The following is a 19294-nucleotide window of genomic DNA, read 5'->3' as shown; positions in this document are numbered from 1 at the left end:
ACGCTGACTTCACACATTCTTTTTCAAAGAAGTTCACTCTGTCTTTTAAACACTGTCTTCACTTGGCTTCAGAACACTACATTCTCTTTGTTTCCCCCTAATCTCCAGACTCCTGCTTCCCTTTTTTCTGGCGAGTCATGTCATTTTCATGGCTTCTGTAAGCTAGTGTCCCAGCGTACAGCCTTCAGACCTCTGTGCACTCCTACTCCTAGGGAGAGATGTTATCTAACCTCTTAGCTTTAAACGCTAAATTTTAAAACTTTAAATACGGCCATAGCTGATAATTTCCACACAAATATCTCAACCTGGATCCTCCCCTAATCTACCTCTGCTTATATATCCAAATGCTCATTCTTAAGTAAACTGGGCTATTTTACAATCATCTGAAGCTTGGTATGTGCAGTTTAAACTAATAACTCCTCCTAAACTGCTTCCCTTCCATTTTCCCAGTCTTAGCAATTGGTGCCCACTCATCCAATTGCTTCGAATGAAGTAACTGGGGTCATTCTTGAAAGTAATTGGAGTTTCTTTCTCTCACATTCCTTATCCATTTCAATAGCAAATCTTATAGGCCCCACCTTCAAAATATATAGAGAAGCCAATCACTTTTATTCTTCCTCACCATTTCCAACCAAGGGGAAGCTCTCATCACATTTCCATAGATTGAAATATGGTCCTGACTGTTGTTCCTGCTTTCAGCCCTCTGCCCCTAACAGTATTTTCTTTGCCCAACAGCCAGAAAGATCAGTTTAAAAGATGTATCAGTGTCTTTTGCTTACTAGCTAAAATTATACCAATGGCTTCTGATTTCACTTAGAATAAAATCAAAATCCTTATCATGGCCGAAATGGCCCTACATAATTTGAGCTCCTGTCACTTCTACAATGCCAACTCTTACTACTCTTCACTCACTCCTTTCCCTAAACCCATGAAGATATTTGTCAAAAACACTAAGTAAAAAAGTAAATACATATAAAATGAAAAAATTAAAAAACACTAAGTGCATCCCTGCTTTGATGGACTGCCATCAAGACTCCCCATGGTTCTCACCCCCATTTTATTCAAGTTGATATCATCAAAAGGCCTTCCTGACCTCCTTTTCAAAGTATAACACTCCATCATTCTTAACTTTCTTTAATTTCCTTCTATTTATTGGCATATTATGTGTGTGTGTGTGTGTGTGTGTACATATATGTGTGTGTGTATGTATGTGTGTGTGTGTGTGTGTGTATGATATTGTTTGTTTCTTATCTTTCTCTCCCTATCAGAATGTAAGCTCTCTGAGGTCAGGGACAAAATTTAGTTCACTGATGTATTTCCAGCATCTAAAACTTGAATGACACACATAGGTGCTCAATATTTGTTGAATGAAAAAAAATGAACTTATGAGCAGCACTTAAGAAAAAGAATTCATACCTGTCACCGGTGTCCATCTGTTTAATTCACCCTAACTAACCTGGGTAGTCCTGGCTTGGGGACTCTTTCTCTAACATCCATGGCTGCTCTCCTTGCTCCAACTTGAAGATCAGCTCTGGTTTAGAGATGCAATATCCTGTGAACGGGAAATGACACAGGACTTGGGCTAGTCTCAAGGGCTTTAGGGCTTCTGAGGAAAACAGAAAATGAAGCTTCGGGGACCAATTTCAATCTTTTATTGGGGGGAAAAAACATTCTTCATGATGTCTGAACAGTTCTGCTTATCACCCTGAATCTCAAGCCTGAAAAAGCATTAAACTCAAAAAAGCCCCCACAGGTTTCAGCAACCAAGAATGGACGTGCAAAGTAGGAGTCTACATGGAAAACAATCCCTACCCACTGAGATGAGATGACTGTAGTTCTCCAGCATCACATCCCTGTACAGGGTCCTCTGAGCAGGGTCCAGCTGCTGCCACTCCTCCTGGGTGAAGCCCACAGTCACATCCTCAAATGATAAGGATCCCTGAAATAGCACATTTGTGCTCAAATTTAAGTAATCAGAATTGGAAGACATGGAAAAGCTGCATGAGAATTGTTATGATGTTCACTTCTCAGAGTTAATCAGAAAATGTGTTTTGGGGTGTCTACTTTTACACTGTATTTGGATGGAGAGGGAGAAATCATAAAAGATATTTCCTACTACTGTAATAAGTTATTGGCATCCCACTGTGTGCCTACATGCCACAAAGAACTCTTCTACTTTGGGGGAATCCAATGATAAAGCAATGTTACTGTTACCAAGGAGCATATAATCTGAAAAACAGACAAACATACAAACGTAGAACTACAATCAGGTGTTACTGTAGTGAAAAGATTTGCAAGGTTGATTGAGGAGGCGACAAAAGTTCTATTCCTGCTGTTAGGATGAGTTGCACTGATGTCAAATTCTGAGTTGTTAAAACATTAGAGTAACATACATGAACTTGGGGCAATGGCATAACCATGGATACATCTAAAACATGTAGTTAAACGAATAACAATTAGCACATAGGAGAGTACCATTTAGGACTATGATAAGACAAAGAGCTATAAAGGTGTTTGGGGAATTACTTCTTGAATAAATTTGGACATAACTCCTGCAGAACAGGGGTGTCCAAAATATTTGGTTACTCTTCCATCTGGGAAACCTTTTTATTTATAAACTGTAAACTTACAGTGTCAATCTATACATAAGATTTCATTCTTTTTTTAGAGTAAAATAAATGTAGGTAGACATCTGAATATTTTTTCCCATAATTGAATAGACTGTCTCAAACAGTCTTCACAAGAGTAGATTCCAGCCCAAGAAACCACTTTTTTGTTCATCTATAAGAAGCAACTCTTCAGCTGTTAAAGTTTTATCATGAGATTAGAGTAATTCAGTCACATCTTCAGGCTCCACTTCTAATTCTAGTTCTCTTGCTATTTCCACTACACCTACAATTACTTCCTCCACTGAAGTCTTGAATTCCTCAAAGTCACCCCATGGGGGTTGAAATCAACTTCTTCAAATGCCTGTTACTGTTGATATGTAGACCTCTTTCCATGAATCCTGAACATTCCTAATGGTTTCTAGAATGGTGACTCCTTTCCAGAAGGTTTTTTAATTTATTTTGCCCAGATCCATCAGACGAATCACTATCTATGGCAGCTACAGCCTTATGAAATGTATTTCTTAAATAATATGACCAGAACATCAAAATTACTCCATCCATGTGCTACAGAATGGATGTTGTCTCTGCAGGCATGAAAACAGTATTAATCCCACTGTACATCTCCATCAGAGCTCTTGGGTGACTAGGTGCATTGTCATCGAGCAGTAATACTTTTAAGAAATATCTTTTTCTGAGCAGTAGGTCTCAATAGTGGGTTTAAAATATTCAGCAAACCATGTTGTAAACAGATGTGCGGTTAACCAGGCTTTGTTGTTCCATTTATAAAGCACAGGCAGAGTAGATTTAGCATAATTCTAAAAGACCCTAGGATTTTTGTAATGGTAAATGAACACTGGCTTCAACTTAAGAGTCACCAGCTGCATTAGCCCCTAACAAGAGAGTCAGCCTGCCCCTTGAAGCTTTGAAGCCAGGCATTGACTTCTCTCTAGCCATGAAAGTCCCAGATGGCATCTTTTTCCAATATAAGGCTGTACTGTCTATACTGAAAATCATTGTTCAGTGTAGCCACCTTCATTAATTACGTTAACCAGATCTTCCAGATATCTTGCTGCAGCTTCTACATCAGACTTGCTGCTTCACTTTGCACTCTGACGTTAGAGAGACAGCTTCTTTCCCTAAACCTCATGAACCAGCCTCTACCACCTGCAAACTTTTCTTCTGCAGCTTTCCTTGCCAATTTCAGCTGTCACAGAATTGAAGAAAAGAGAATTAGGGCCTTGCTCTGGGTTAGGTTTTGATTTAAGGGAATGCTGTAGCTGGTTTCACCTTCCATCCAGACCACTAAAACTTTCTCCATATCAGAAACAAGGCTGTTTTGCTTTTTCATCATTTGTGTGATTACTGGAATAGCATTTCTCATTTCTCTCAAGAACTTTTCCTTTGCATTCACAACCTGACTAACTGGTGCAAGAAGCCTAGTTTTCTGTCTGTCTAGGCTTTCAACATGCTTTCTTCACTGTTTAATCATTTCTAGCTTTTGATTTTAAGTGAGAGATGGGAGGAGGGTACAGCTCAAGTGGTAGAGCACACACTTAGCATGCCCAAGGTCCTAAGTTCAATCCCCAGTACCTCCTCTAAGAATAATAAATAAATAAACCTAATTAACTCCCCTCGCCAAAAAGAAAAAAAAATTTTTTTTTAAATAATAAAGTGAGAGATGTGTGAATCTTCCTTTCACCTGAACACTTAGAGGCCCTTGTAGGGTTATTGATTTCAATGCTGTTGTGTCTTACAAAGTATGGAAGACCAAGGAGAGGGAAAGAGACTGGGGAACAGCTGGCCGGGTAGAGCAGTCAGAATACACACATTTGAGTTCACCGTCTTATATGGGTTACATAGTGCCCCAAAACAATTATAATAGTAACACCAAAGATCACTGATCACCATAGCAAATATTATAATAATGAAAAAGTTTGAAATATTGCAAAAAATTACCAAAAATATGACACAGAGACATGAAGTGAGCAAATGCTTTTGGAACAATGGTGCCAATAGACTCGATGCAGGGTTGCCACAAACCTTCAATCTGTAAAAAATGCGGTATCTGTGAAGTGTAATAAAGCACAACAGAACAAGGTGCACCTTTATTAGACATGAAAATGAAAAATGGAAATGACAAATGTCTTTCAGTAAAAATATGGAAAACTAAAATGTGTTATGGGTTCATAATAAAATATTATATGGCATCAAAAGGAATAAAGTATTAATCAACTTGACTGATCCTAAGTGCAATATTAAATTTTTAAAAAGGAGCTGCAGTAACCCATGTACCAAATGAGATAACCTACATAATTCTAAGAAGCATATAAAACAAAATGTATACTCTTCCATGATACATGCATACATACGTTTGTCTACTTATACAAACAGAAAATGAAGTCAATAAATATATATAAACATATATATTTACATACATATATATATGTAAAAACATATGAATAGTGAGTCAAGGATGAAAACCCTGGTGCGGTACACTGAATAACGGCCGTAAGATATTCACGTCCTAATCCCTGGAACAAGTGAATATTACTGTATATGGCAAAAGGGACTTTGTAAGTGTGATTAAGCTAAGAATTCTGAAAAGAGAGTATCCTGGGTTATCCAGGTGGATTCTCAGTGTAATCATAAGTGTCCTAATAACTAAAAAGGAGCCAGAGAGAGATACGACTACAAAAGAGAAGGCAGTGGAAAGACAGAGTAGAGACTGAAGTGATATGTCTTGAAAATGGAGGAAGGTACCACAACAGCTAAAAACAGCAAGGAAACACATTCTCCCATCAGAGAGCCCAGAGTACCAGCCCTGTCATCACCTTGATTTTAGCCTCGTAAGACTACCTTCAGACTTCTGACGTCTAGAACTAGAGAGGATAAATTTGTGTTGGTTTAAACCACTAAGTTTGTGGTAGTTTGTTAGAGCTTTAATAGGAAACTAATATACAGTGGATACATTATTCATAAAGAGTCAAAAGATTCCAGGAAGAAGGTGTCGCTAGAGAGGTGGAAAGCCACCAGCAGAGGCTGTGCAGAAAAGCACAGACACTGGGGTCAAACGCTGCAGAGAGGTCAAGCTCACACTCTAGAAAATATCACTGGTAACAGACTTTGATCAGGGAAACCAGGAAACCCCGGGCTGCATCTTTCCGCAGGAACACCAAAACACCGCAGGAACCCTGGCAAAATCCATCAGAATCAACTTAAGCAGAACTCTGGAAAAAAGACAAAGGTCGCAACAGCCAAGAAAATGAGACTGGGAACAGCCACTCCTGTAAGGAGGAGGAGGAGGTGATGGCCAAAAAAAAAAACAAAACCCAAAAAACAAAAAACAAAAAAACGAAAATGCAGCTGAACGCTGGCAGGAGGGATCTTGCTCAACCTCACCTACTCAGGCTGTATTAGTTTGCTACGGCTGCCATGACAAAGTATGCAGACTGAGTGGCTTGAACAACATGAATTTATCATCTCACAGTTCTGGAGGCTGGAAGTCCAAGATTAAGGTATCAGCAGGGTTGGTTCCTTCAGAGGGTTGTGACATATGAAGCTATTCAAGATCTCCCTCCTTGGCTTCCAGATGGCTGTCTTCCCCTGTGGCTCCACAATATATCCCCACTGTACGTAGCTCTATGTCCAAATATTCCTTTTATAATGACACCAGTATTGGATTAGGGCCTAATCTAAAGACCTCACCTTAACTTGATTACCTCTTGTAAAGACCTGTAAAGACCCTTTCTCCAAATAAGGTCATATTCTGAGGTACTGGGGATTAGGACTTCAACATATAAACTTTCAGGAGACAACTCACTCGTAACACTGTTTTAGCAGTGGTCTTGAAGATGGAATCCAATACTCTTGGTGTAGATTTCTGGTGCCAGAGACAGCAGAATAGAGCTGTTTTTCAAACAATTAGGGGGTTGTCTGTTTTAACCTAACTGGTGAACACCTGAAAAGACTAGATTAGAATGCTCACAACTCTCTGACACCAGAGAAATGACTGTATGAAGGGCATCTATTGAAAACATTCAAAGGCAAATGAACCAGCTGCTGCCACTGGGGCAAAGGATGTCAGCTGGAGCAAACAACAAATATGTTGAAAAAGTCTGTGAAGAAAAGTTGGGGAGTAAAACGCTTTGGGGCTTTGAAAGGTTTCTATCTATTCCTGGAAATCTAGAAGACACACACATATCTAGGACAAGGCCCATGTTCAGGAAAGACCCAACAAGGTCCTAAGTGCTCACCTCTGGATGACCATTAAGCTAACCTCTACATAAGTAGGAAATAGGAGGGAGGGAGGAGTTGTAAACTGCCCAGTATACTGTTGAAGGTGTCCCTAACACATGTAGACCCACAGTAAGGACTGGGAGATTTTTTATTTTGTTGGCCACAGGCATTTAAGGAAATCTCCGTTAAATCACCAGTTGACCGCTATAGCAAATAGAATAGAGATGTCAGTGATGACATGCAACAAAGAATAGAGATCTTACAAAAATAGTTTAGAAATTCACTAAACAAACAAACAAAAAACTACACCTCATGCAATAGTAACAACCCTGGGGTTTGGGGGAAAGATGGGATTTCTGAATTAACACATTATAATATTCAAAACGTCCAGTTTTCACCAAAATATTACAAGGCATCTAAATGAGAAAGTATAGCCCATTCACACACAAAAAAACAAAATTCACAGACACTTTCCCTGAGGAAGCTTAGTCTTTGGACTTACTAGATAAAGACTGTAAATCAGATTGTCTTAAGTAAGATTAAAGAGGTAAAGGAATTCATAGGGAGAAAAAAAAACCTAAAACCTAAAGGAAACCAGAAGAAAAACATTCCACCAAAGAGGGTATCAACAAAGAGGTAGGATGAATAAAAAGGAATCATATAGAAGTCCTGAAGTTTAAAAGTACAGAAACTGAAATGAAAAATTCAACAGAGGGTTCAACAGCATATGTGCACAGATGGAAAAAAAAAAAGAATCAGCAAACTAGAAGATAAGTAAATAGAAATTATAGTCTGAGAAGCAGAAAGAAAAAAGAACGAAGAAAGATAAACAGAGCCTAAGAGACCTATGGGATACCATCAAGTGTAACAACCTCTGCATGATGGGATTACCAGGAGAGGAAAGGGCAGAAAAAAAATTTGAAAAAATAAAAGCTGAAAACCTCCCAAATTTGATCCAAGACATGAACCTATATATCCAAAAAGCTCAAGAAACTTCAAGTAACATAAGCACAAAGAGATCCACACTAAAACACAGAATAATCAATTATCAAAGAAAAAAAGAGACTCTTGAAGGAAATAAGAAAGAAATGACTCATCGTGTACAGAAGATTCTGAAAAAGAATATCCAATTCCTCCTAAGAAACCATGTAGGACAAGAGACAGTGGGATGACATATTAAAGAGCTGAAAGAAGTAAACTTTCAACAAATAATTCTACATTCAGAAAAACTATTCTTCAAAATAAGGAAGAAATTAAGCCATTCGCAGATTAACAAAAGCTGAAGGAGTTCACTGCTAATAGACTTGTCCTATAAGAAATGCTAAAAGGAGTCCTTCAGGTGAAAATGAACAGAAGACTAAATCAAAGCTATTAGAAGAAATAAAGAATGCCATTAAGCTATTAAGGTAAATATGGAAGCCAATATTATATTTTAGGTTAATAACTCCTCTTTTTCCCCTATCTGACTTAAAAGACATAAGCATAAAACAATAATTACAAATCTATGTTAACAGGCACGTGTATTACATTTCTAGGGCTGCTGTGACAAATTCCCACAAACTGGTGGTAATGAGAAATTTATTCTCTCATAGTTCTGGAGTCTAGAAGTCTGAAAGCAAGATGTTAGCAAGGCCATGATCCTTCTGGGATTCTTTCCTTGCCTCCTTCTTGTTTCTGATGTTGGCCAGCAGTACCTGACATTCCTTGGATTGAAGCTGCATTATTCCAATCTCTGCTTCCGTCATCATATAGTGTTCCCTCTGTTTGTCTCTATCCTTGTGATCCTGTGATATAGTATTTTGGTCTTTGTCTCCAGCAGGAGGAAGGAAATAATAAGGATTAGAAAGACAAATGAATGGAATAGAAAAATACAGTGAACAAGACCAAAGATTGTATCTCTGAAAACAATCAACAAAATTAACAAATCTTTAGCTAGACTGACAAAAAAGAAAGAAAACTCAAAATAATAAAATCAGCAACGGAGACATTTACTACCACCCTAACAGAAATGAGGGTTATCAGACAATATTACAAACAATTATACATCAAAAAATTGGAAATTTAGAGGAAATTAATAAATTCCTAGAAACACACAAATTACCAACTGACTGGGGAAGAAAAATAAAATGTGAATAGTAAACAAAGAGATAAAATTAGTAATGAAAAACCTCTCAACAAAGAAAAGTCCAGAACCAGATGATGTCATTGGTGAATTTAAACAAACATTTAAAGAAGAATTAACACTAATCCTTCACAAACTCTTCCCAAAAAGCGGAAGAAATACTGCTGACCCTTGAAAAATGCAAGTGTTAGAGGTGATAACCCTAGTGCAGTTGAATATCCAAGTGTAGCTTTATAGTTGGCCCTCCATATCCACAGTTCTGCATCTGCAGATTCAACTAAGCATAGATTTATAGTACTGTAGTATTCAGTGTCAAAAGAAATCTGCATTTAAGTGGACCCATGCAGTTCAAACCCATGTTATTCAAGGGTCAACTGTACTTAACTAATTTAATGAGGCCAGCATTAATTAGTCTTAATAGCTAAGCCAGATAAATGCAGCACAATAAAATGAAATTACAGACCAATATGCCTGCTGAACATAAATGTAATATCCTCAACGGAATACTACAAAATTGAGTCTAACAAAATAATAAAAAGGATCATAAACCATGAAAAAGTGGAATTTATGCCAGGAATCAAGAGGTGTTCAACATGAGAAAATCAATTTAATATACCAATAAAGATGAAAAATCTCCATATGCTCAAGTTCAGAAGCAGAAAAAGCATTTGACCAGATCCAAAACCTTTCCAGGATAAAAATCACTCAATAAACTAGGAATATAAGGGAACTTCACAATATGATAAAAAGCATTTATGAAAAACCTGCAGCTAACATATTTAATGGTAAAAGACTGAAAGCTTTCCCACTATGATGAGGAACAAGACAAGAATATCCACCTTGGCTACTTCTATTCAACATTGTAAAAGAAGTCCCAGCCAGAGGAATCAGGCAATAAAAAGAAATAAAGGCAACCAAATTAGAAAGAATGAAGTAAAACTATCTCTGTCTGTAGAAAACATCATCTTATAAACAGAAAATCCTGAAGAACCCACAAAAAAACTATTAGAGCTAATAAACAAATTTAATAAAATTGTAGAACAAATCAGAAGACTCACATGTCCAAACTTCAAAACCTGCTACAAAGCTTGAGAATCAAAACAGCATAAGGATACACATATAGATCAACTGAAGGGAACCGAGTCCAGAAATAAACCTATACCTCTCTGGTCAACTAATTCTCAACAAGGGTGCCAACGTAATTTAATGGGAAAAAAAAAGTCTCTTCAACAAATGGTGTTGAGACAACTGGATATCCACATACAAATAAATGACGTTGGATCCCTCCCTTATGTTATATATAAAAATTAACTCAAAATAGATCAAAGACCTTAGAAGAAAACACAATAAATCTTTATGATCTTGATTTGGCAATGAGTTCTTAGATATGACATCAAAAGCACATACAACAAAAGAAAAACAGATAAACCAAACTTTATTAAAATTAAAATCTTGATTCAAAGGATATACTATGAAGAGACTAAAAAAGACAATTAAAAGAATGGGAGGAAATATTTGAAAATCACATATCTGATAAAAGCCTAGTACCCAAAATGCTCTTATAATAAAAAACCCAGTTTAAAAAATGGACAAAAGGATTTGAATAGACATGTCTGTAAAACAGAAATTTCCAAAAAGCACATGAAAAGGTGCTCATTTGTCGTTAGGGAAAAGCAAATCAAAACCACAATGAGATACTACTTTGCACCCATTAGGATGGTTATAATTTTTTTAAAAATAGACAATAACAAGTGTTGTCGAGGATGAGGAAAAACTGGAACTCTCATCCATTGCTGGTGAAAATGTAAAATTGTGCAGCCATTGTGAAAAAGTTTGGTGGTTCCTCATTAAGTTAAAAATAATTAAGACATGACCCAGCATTTCCACTTCTAGGGAAACATTCAGAATTGAAAACACGTGTTCAAACCAAAAAAACAGAAAAAATAGGTGCACAAATGTTGACAACAGCAGTATTCACAATAACTGTTAAGGTAGAAACACCCCAAACGCCCATCAACTGATAAATGGATAAACAAAGTGTGGTACATCCATACAATGGAATATTATTAGCCATAAAAAGAAATGAAGTCTTGATAAAAGAGTACAAACTTTCAGCTATAAAATGAATAAGGTCTGAGGATCTAATGTATAACATGCTAACTACCATTGATAACACTGTATTGTATAACTGAGATTTGCTAAGAGAGAACTTAAATGTTCTTATAAAAAAAAAGGATAAATCTGTGAGGTGATGGATGTGTTAATTTACTAGATGGGAGGAATCCTTTCACAACATATATGTGTATCAAATTGTCATGATATACACTTTAAATATCTCACAGTTCACTGTATAGCACAGGGAAATATACACAAAATGTTATGATAACTCACAGAGAAGGAAATGTGACAATGAGTGTGTATATGTCCATGAACGACTGAAGGATTGTGCTGAACACTGGAATTTGACACAACATTGTAAAGTGATTATAAATCAATAAAAAAGTTAAAAAAAATAAAATAAAAATAAAAATAAATATCTCACAGTTTTGTTAATTATACCTTAATAAAGCTCAGGGTGAAAAGGAATGAAGATTGATACATGCCACAATATAGATGAACCTTGAAAACATTATATTTTAAGTGAAAGATGCAAAAAAGAAAAACCCACATACTGTATTATTACATTTTTATAAAATATCCAGAAGAGGCAAGCAAGCCTTAGAGTCAGAAAGCAGATTAGTGGTTGCCAGGGACTGGAGTAAAAGGGGAATGGAGAATGACTTTAAAGGATATTAGGTTTTATATTGGGATGATGGAAATGTTCTGGGACTAGACAGTGATAATGTTTGCACAACATTGTGAATGTACTGAATGCCACCAAACTGTACACTTTAAAATGAGTAATTGTTTATGTGTATTTAACCCAATAAACAAATTTATATTATTGTTGATTTTTTTATGACCAAATTCCAGCAAATGATGAGGAAGAATTCACTCTACATGAAGCAGGTTGAAATTTGATTAAGTGCAGAAATATCTGCCAGAGAGTCATCTCTTAAATGACATACTGAGCAAGACTAAGACTTTTGGAAATTTCTTTTAATGACATGCAGCCAGTTTATTCTCTAGGTGTTCTAGTTTTATCCAGGAGTGGAAAAACAAAAACTCAAATTTGACAGCCATATGACAAACCTAAAGCCAATGTAATACTCAACAGTGAAAAGTTGAAAGCCTTCCCGCTAAAATCTGGAACAAGACAAGGATACCTACTCTTATCACTTCTATTCAACATAGTCTTGGAAGTCCTAGCCATAGCAATTAGACAAAAGAATTTGACTTAAAGAATAAAAGGGATCCATATTGGAAGAGAAGAAGCAAACTGTCACTATATACAGATAACATGATACTATATATAGAAAACCCTAAAAGCTCCACACAAAAACTACTAGAGCTGATAAAATAATTTGGCAAGGTAGCAGGATATAAGATTAACATATAGAAATCAGTAGCATTTCTTCACACTAACAAAGAAATATCAGAAAAGGAAAGCAAAGAAGCAATCCCTTTTAAAATTGCACAAAATAAATAAAACACTTAGGAATAAACCTGACCAAGGAGATGAAAGACTTCTATGCAAAGAACTACAAAACACTGATTAAGGAAATTAAGGATGATTTAAAGAAATAGAAAGATATTCCATGCTCTTGGATTAGAAGAATTGATACTGTTAAAATGGCCACACTACTCAAAGCAATCTACAGATTTAATGTGATCCCTATCAGATTACCCATGCTCTTAGACTGGGAGAATTATTGTTAAAATGGCCATATTACTGAAAACAATCTGCAGATTTAATGTGATCCCTGACAAATTACCCAGAACTAGAATAAACAATCCTCAAATTTATATGGAGTCACAAAAGACCCAGAACTGCCAAAGCATTACTGAAGAAAAAGAATGAAGCTGGAGGAATAACCCTCCCAGACTTCAGAAAATGCTACAGGGCTACAGTATTCAAAATAGCATAGTACTGGTACAAAAACAGATATATGGATCCATGGAACAGAATAGAACGCCCAGGAATAAACCCACAGATGTGCAGTTAATTAATCTTCAACAAAGGAGGCAAGAATATACAATGGAGAAAAGACAGTCTCTTCAGCAAGTGGTGTTGGGAAAACTGGCATGTATATCAATGAAATTAGAACACTCCCTCACACCATATCCAAAAATAAACTCAAAATGGCTTAAAGACTTAAAAATAAGATAAGACACTATAAACCTCCTAGAAGAAAACATAGGCAAAACATACTTTGACATAAATCTTAGCAGTGTTCTCCTAGGACAGTCTACCCAGGCAATAGAAATAAAAGCAAAACTAAACAAATGAAACCTAATTAAACTTATAAGAGTTTGCACAGCAAAGGAAACCATAAGCAAAACAAAAAGACAACCTATGGAATGGGAGAAAATATTTCAATGATGCGACTGACAAGGACTTAATTTTCAGAATAGATACAGAGCTCATACAACTTAATAACAAAAAAACAAAAAAAAAAGAACTCAATCCAAAAATAGGCAGAAGACCTAAATAAGCAATTATCCAATGAAGACATACAAATGGCCAACAGGCACATAAAAAAATGCTAAGCATCGCTAATTATCAGAGAAATGCAAATCAAAACTACAATGAGATATTACCTCAAACCAGTCAGAATGGCCATCATTCAGAAGTCCACAAATGAAAAATGCTGGAGAGGGTGTGGATAAAAGGGAATCCTCCTACACTGTTGGTGGGAATGCAGTTTGGTGCAGCCATCGTGGAAAGTAGTACGGAGATTCCTCAAAAGACTAAAAATAGACTTATGATATGATACAGCAATCCCACTTCTGGGTGTATGCCTGCGGGGAACTCTAATTTGAAAAGATACATAAACCCCAATGTTCACAGAAGCACTATTTACAATAGCCAAGACATGGAAACAACCTAAATGTCCACCTACAGATGACTGGATAAAGAAACTGTGGTGTATTTATACAATGGAATACTACCATCCATAAAGAAGAATAAAACAATGCCATTTGCAGCAACATGGATGGACCTGGAGAATGTTATTCTAAGTGAAGTAAGCCAGAAAGAGAAAGAAAAATACTATACGATATCACTCATATGTGGAATCGAAAAAAAAAAAGACAGTATGAACTCATTTACAAAATAGAAACAGACTCGCAGACATAGTAAACAATCTTACGGGGAAAAGGGATGGGAAGGGATAAATTTGGGAGTTTGAGATTTGCAGATGTTAGCCACTATATATAAAAAATAGATTAAAAAAAAGTTTCTTCTGTACAGCACAGGGAACTATATTCAGTATCTTGTAGTAACTTACAATGAAAAAGCATATGAAAATGAATATATGTATGTGTATGTATGACTGAAACGTTATACTGTACACCAGAAATTGACACAACATTGTAAACGAACTATACTTCAATTAAGAAAAACTGATAACCACTTAACTTCTTATGATCTGTGTATATGTGTCTCCTTGTCTTTGCCCCAGTGATCTACTAGTCCAATGCCACTGGCCTGTAGACCTCAACATTAGCATGACCTGCAATCTTGTTCAAAATGGAAATTCTCAGGCCCCATTCTGTGTTTTACAAACTTTCCAGGTGATTTTAATGCACATTAAAATTTGAGAACCATTGTGCTATGCTGTTTCCCTCAGGTTCATTTTATGGACCTCTGCCTTTCCCTTTCAAGTATAGGAGTCATTAACCTCATAAAATACATTATAAAACAAAATGAAGGATGACTTCAACAACTCACATAGGATTTCTTCATATTTTGCTGGTCTTGAGAAAATTTTGAAATCTCTGAAGGTACAGCTGGGACAAAAACAGAGGAATGAAGTCATTAGAGATACAGACTGCCCACAACTCCTAGATTTACCTATTTAAAAAGCTACAAACATCGCCTGGGTTGAAATGCCTCTCTCTGGGGGAATATCCTTTTCATACTGGAGAAGGGGCAGGAAGGGACATATGAAAAAAGTACCCACATGTCCATGTGTGAGTGCGATATGGTCATGAAGAGCTTAGATGTGCAATTTTTTCACTGGGTGAATGTAATTCTTTCTATTTTTTTAAACAATATACATATCCCTTTATTTTATTTCAAAGAATTTTAAAAATTATGAGAAAACTGGTTAAACAAATTACAAAACACTAAATGAAGAAAGACTAAGCCTTCATCAAAAGTTATAAATCAAATGTAGTAATGTACATTGTTTGTTTATTTCTCGTTTACTCCTTGAGGTACAGAATTCACCAAACCTATAAAAAAAGGGATGGAGGCATTTTAAGGTGAGGTTAAGGTTACTTTTTAAGTGTTTTTCTAAAAGTATAAGTAGAGTCTCAAAAGATTTAAGAAAAGTGTTCTATCAGTGATGATGTGGACAGCCACTGGCCTGGCTACGTGGAGATTCAACACCTACTCTTGGCTCTGCCATTAACACAAAGCCAGAGAATTCATTTACACTCTCAGGACCAATTTTTCCCAACTTTTAACAAGACAAACAGAAAACTCTTCTTGCACTGTTTCTGTAAGAAAATCATCAGCATATTTTTAGATGCCAGATTCACTGTGTGAGAACAGTTCAGAATCTGGGCAGAGGGAAAAACAGAGTGGGAGTTAAATTGGGATTGGTAAAACAGCATTCCCATCTGGTTGCAAAGCTCCTTTCCCCACACCATGTCATCAAAACCCCTCCAATGAAGTAATATTTCCTGGTTAGCTTAACCCTCTTTCATTCCTCTCAGCCCCAGTTCCTCTCTCTTCTGAAACCTGGTCCAGACTTTCCTGCATTAGGCAGCCTGTGGTGGCTTCTGAATATGGCAGCATTATCCAAATCTCACTCATTCTGATTAGGCTGTATAAACCTGGGATCTGCTCCTTTCTGAGAACTACTCCCTCTGCTGAGAAACGCAAATGGTGCGCTGTGCTCTCTCCCACGTGGGATTCTGTTCCTAGAACCTCCTCCTTCTTATTTGGCAAGAGGTAATTTGTTCTGAGATAAATGAGGAAATGTGCCTAAGGGGCAAATTTATTTTAAGTGGAACCTTCACCCAGGCCCACAAGTCAACTCCGAGTATTCATTATTCCACAGAATCTCAGGTCGACCTTCTATAAACTCAAACCAAGGCTGCTCAGAACACAAAGCCAGACTGTTATAGAGCTAACTCAGAAACAATTATGCTCTCTGAACCAAGGACTCTGAAAACTTCTAGATATCCCACAGAGCTGCTACACACTAATATTCAACCGTTCAGATTTTTTCTTCACATGTCAAATTATTTCTGCTAAGTGCTGTGGAGGCGCAATACAAGCTTTTCTAACCAAGATAGTAAATGAGAAACACCGTGACATTACGAGAAAAATCTGAGGTTGTCTACTAGTTTGTTATTGTGACTTTGGATATACAACTCTCCTCTCCGTCTCACTGTTCTAATTTGTTACAGCGGGGACAGTTATACTGACCTAAGAGGTTGTGAGCATAACGAGTAAGAAGTATTTCTATAAACAAGAGTAGCTAATATTCACTGCCAGGTACTATGCTATGGCATTTAATCTCTGAACAACCCCAAGAGGCACATGGTATTAGTATCCTGAGTATTACAAATGAGGAAATGAAGTCTCATGTAGGTAACCTTTCCCAGTTAATTCTTTTACACCAAGTTCTGCCCTGCACTAAAGCTCCCTTACCCCCAGCTCCCTATGCCCGGCTGAGCGCACTCATCACGCATGTGCACGTGCCCCACGGTCGCGGGCCGTAGAGACCAAGGCACCCGCGCCGTGGAGGGGCGGGACAGACGCGGTGTCTGCGGCCTCGCCGAGGCCCCGCGTCCCCACGCCCACCCCGGCGACTTCCCTTGACAGAGACTCCGCGTTGGCCGCCCCTACCCGCCCTCTCCTCTTCTTAAGGCTGCGAGTCCTGCCGTGGTCCAAGAGGCTCCTCCCCACCGTCGGGCACCGCCGCCCCCTGCCCGCTCCCCGGAGCGGCGCAGGGAGTCCCCTCACCCCTTGCCCAACCTTTTTGCTTCGCCTACTACTCCCACTCTGGCTGCACCCGGTCCGGCCCCCAAGCGGCGAGCAGACCTGGATGCTCTGGACCGTCTCCCACAATAGGCTCAAGACGACGCACTCAAGAGGCTGAGCCTACGGGGCGTTGCAAATGCGCAGAAGGAGCCGCAGAAGACCAGTTCCCAAGACCACACGCGACTAGCCCACAAGCTTCCAGACTCCATTTCCCAGAAGCCTGCTCGCCCAGGGCCTTGAGAGGGTTTGGAAACATTACTGCTCTTTAGCAATTCAGGGATTGTGGCCTAGGGTTATCACTTCTGTGTACAGCCTTGAGGTTTTTAAGTACCTCGCAAAAATAGTCTTCTCACACCCAGCGTGCCTCTTAAAACACCAAGCTACCCAAGCAAGCAAAGTTGTAAATCAGTGTGATTTATGAATATAAATAGGAGTTACTTTAAACACCAGAAAATACTAGCAACAAAATAATAGTATTTAAAAGTAAATAGCAAATAATAGCATTTCTCTCAGCAGTGACAAAGATAAGCAGGTTAGTGCTTCAGATATTAAGTAAAAATAAATCCAGAATTTCGGGACCAGAAACGTTTCAAAAAGACTGTTGCAATAGAAAGAATGCTTCAACTTCAGGATTTGAAAGCATCTCAAAATCAAATAGAAAAAAGCTTTTCTTTTTCAGGAATGAATAAGAAGGGTTAGCAAGAACTCTGGAGAGGAAGTTGGACAAGTGAGTGGAGGAGGAGAACAAACAGCGTGACGGGGTAGTCTGACAGGAAATGTGTCTGGCTCGCATTAGCCTTTAGAATGAGCTGCTAAGTCAAGGTATATTCTGTCTTTCTGTACTTGGTTAGACTTAGGGACAAAGTTTCAGGGGCTTGTGATGGGGACAGAAGCCTGATTAAAGTGTGGGCAAGCAAAGTCAGTGCAGACCTAACCTACAAGAAATTCTAAACTTAGTCTGTTAGCCTGAAAAGGAAGGATACTGGACACTAGACAGTAACTTGAAGTCATATTAACAAATAAAGAATACTGGTAAACATAACTACATAGGTAAATATAAAAACCAGTATTAATGGTGTCTGTTAGTAACTCCTTTTTGTTTCTCATGTAATTTAAAAGATAAATGCACCAACAGTAATTGTAAAACAATATTAATTCCAAGAATCATGCAAATTACCAAAACTGACTCAAAAAGAAATAGAAAATCTGAACAGATCCATAATAAGAGATTGAATCAGTAATCAAACCCCTACACCCAACAAAAAAAGTCCAAAATCAGATGGCTTCTTTGGTGTGTTCTATCAAATATCTAAAGAATTTCCCAAACTCTTACATAAAATAGCAGAGGAGAGATCACTATTTTCTCATTCCATGATGTTAGCATCATCCTTGTTAAAAAAAAAAAAAGACAAAGACATTACAAAGAAAAATCACAAATGAAAATTCCTTATCAGTATAGATATAAAAATCCTCAGCAAAATGCTAGCAAACTGAATCTAGCAGCATCTTAAAAAAAGATACACCATGAACAAGTGGGATTTATTCCAGGAATGCAAGGATGGTTTAACATACAAATAGAGTTGCCATTAATGTAATATAGCACCTTAATAGGACAAAGGCAAACAGTGATCACATATATTGACACAGAAAAAGCAATTGAAGTGTTCAGTATCTTTTAATGATTAAAAAATACAGCAAACTGGGTATATAAGGGAACTTCTTCAACATGAAGGGAATTTAGGAAAAAATCCAGAGGTAACATAAAAATCAATGACAGACCAAAAACTTTCCTACTAAGATCAGGAACAAGACAATACCAGCTTTCACCAGTTCTTTTCAACAAAGTACTGGAACTTTTAGCAAGAGAAATTTAGGCAAGGAAAAGAAATAAAAGACATGAAAAATGGAAAAGAAGAAGTAAAACTATTTCTATTCACAGGTGACATTATCCTATACATACAAAATCTTAAAGAATACACACACACACATAACTACTAGAGCTAATATACAAATTAGGGTAAATTCCAAGATGCAAGGTCAATAGTGAAAAATAAGTTGTGTTTCTATATAGCAGCATTGACTATCCTGAAAAAGAAATTAAGAAACTTCACATTTCAAATAGTATACAAAAGAAAATAATACCTAGGAATAATTATTTAAAAGAGATAAGGAAGTTGTACACTGAAATCTATAAGACATTACTGAAAGAACTAAAGTATACTGAAA

The 19294-nt window shown here is 37.2% G+C and overlaps 1 protein-coding gene across 2 annotated transcripts in view; it reads right to left on the bottom strand.

The window, feature by feature from the left end:
* Positions 1–17218, bottom strand: part of LOC105064474 (zinc finger protein 33B-like) — a 31295-nt gene extending 14077 nt beyond the window's left edge. Inside the window, exons 1-5 of one of the 2 annotated variants that reach the window (XM_074374438.1) lie at positions 17129–17218; positions 14801–14859; positions 8540–13818; positions 1813–1939; positions 1457–1552 (exon numbers count right to left, since the gene is read on the bottom strand). In XM_074374438.1, the coding sequence (XP_074230539.1) occupies positions 1457–1552; positions 1813–1939; positions 8540–8593 (277 nt within the window). In that variant the 5' untranslated portion in view covers positions 8594–13818; positions 14801–14859; positions 17129–17218. The remainder of the gene's footprint in view (positions 1–1456; positions 1553–1812; positions 1940–8539; positions 13819–14800; positions 14860–17128) is intronic. The other variant, XM_045512444.2, reaches the window with a different exon arrangement.
* Between the last annotated feature and the right edge of the window lie 2076 nt (positions 17219–19294).

The sequence above is a fragment of the Camelus bactrianus genome, chromosome 11 (genome assembly GCF_048773025.1).
Source record: "Camelus bactrianus isolate YW-2024 breed Bactrian camel chromosome 11, ASM4877302v1, whole genome shotgun sequence".
Taxonomy (NCBI): domain Eukaryota; kingdom Metazoa; phylum Chordata; class Mammalia; order Artiodactyla; family Camelidae; genus Camelus; species Camelus bactrianus.
The sequence above is the reverse complement of the archived record's forward strand: the minus strand, read 5'-3'. Positions and strand labels throughout refer to the sequence as shown.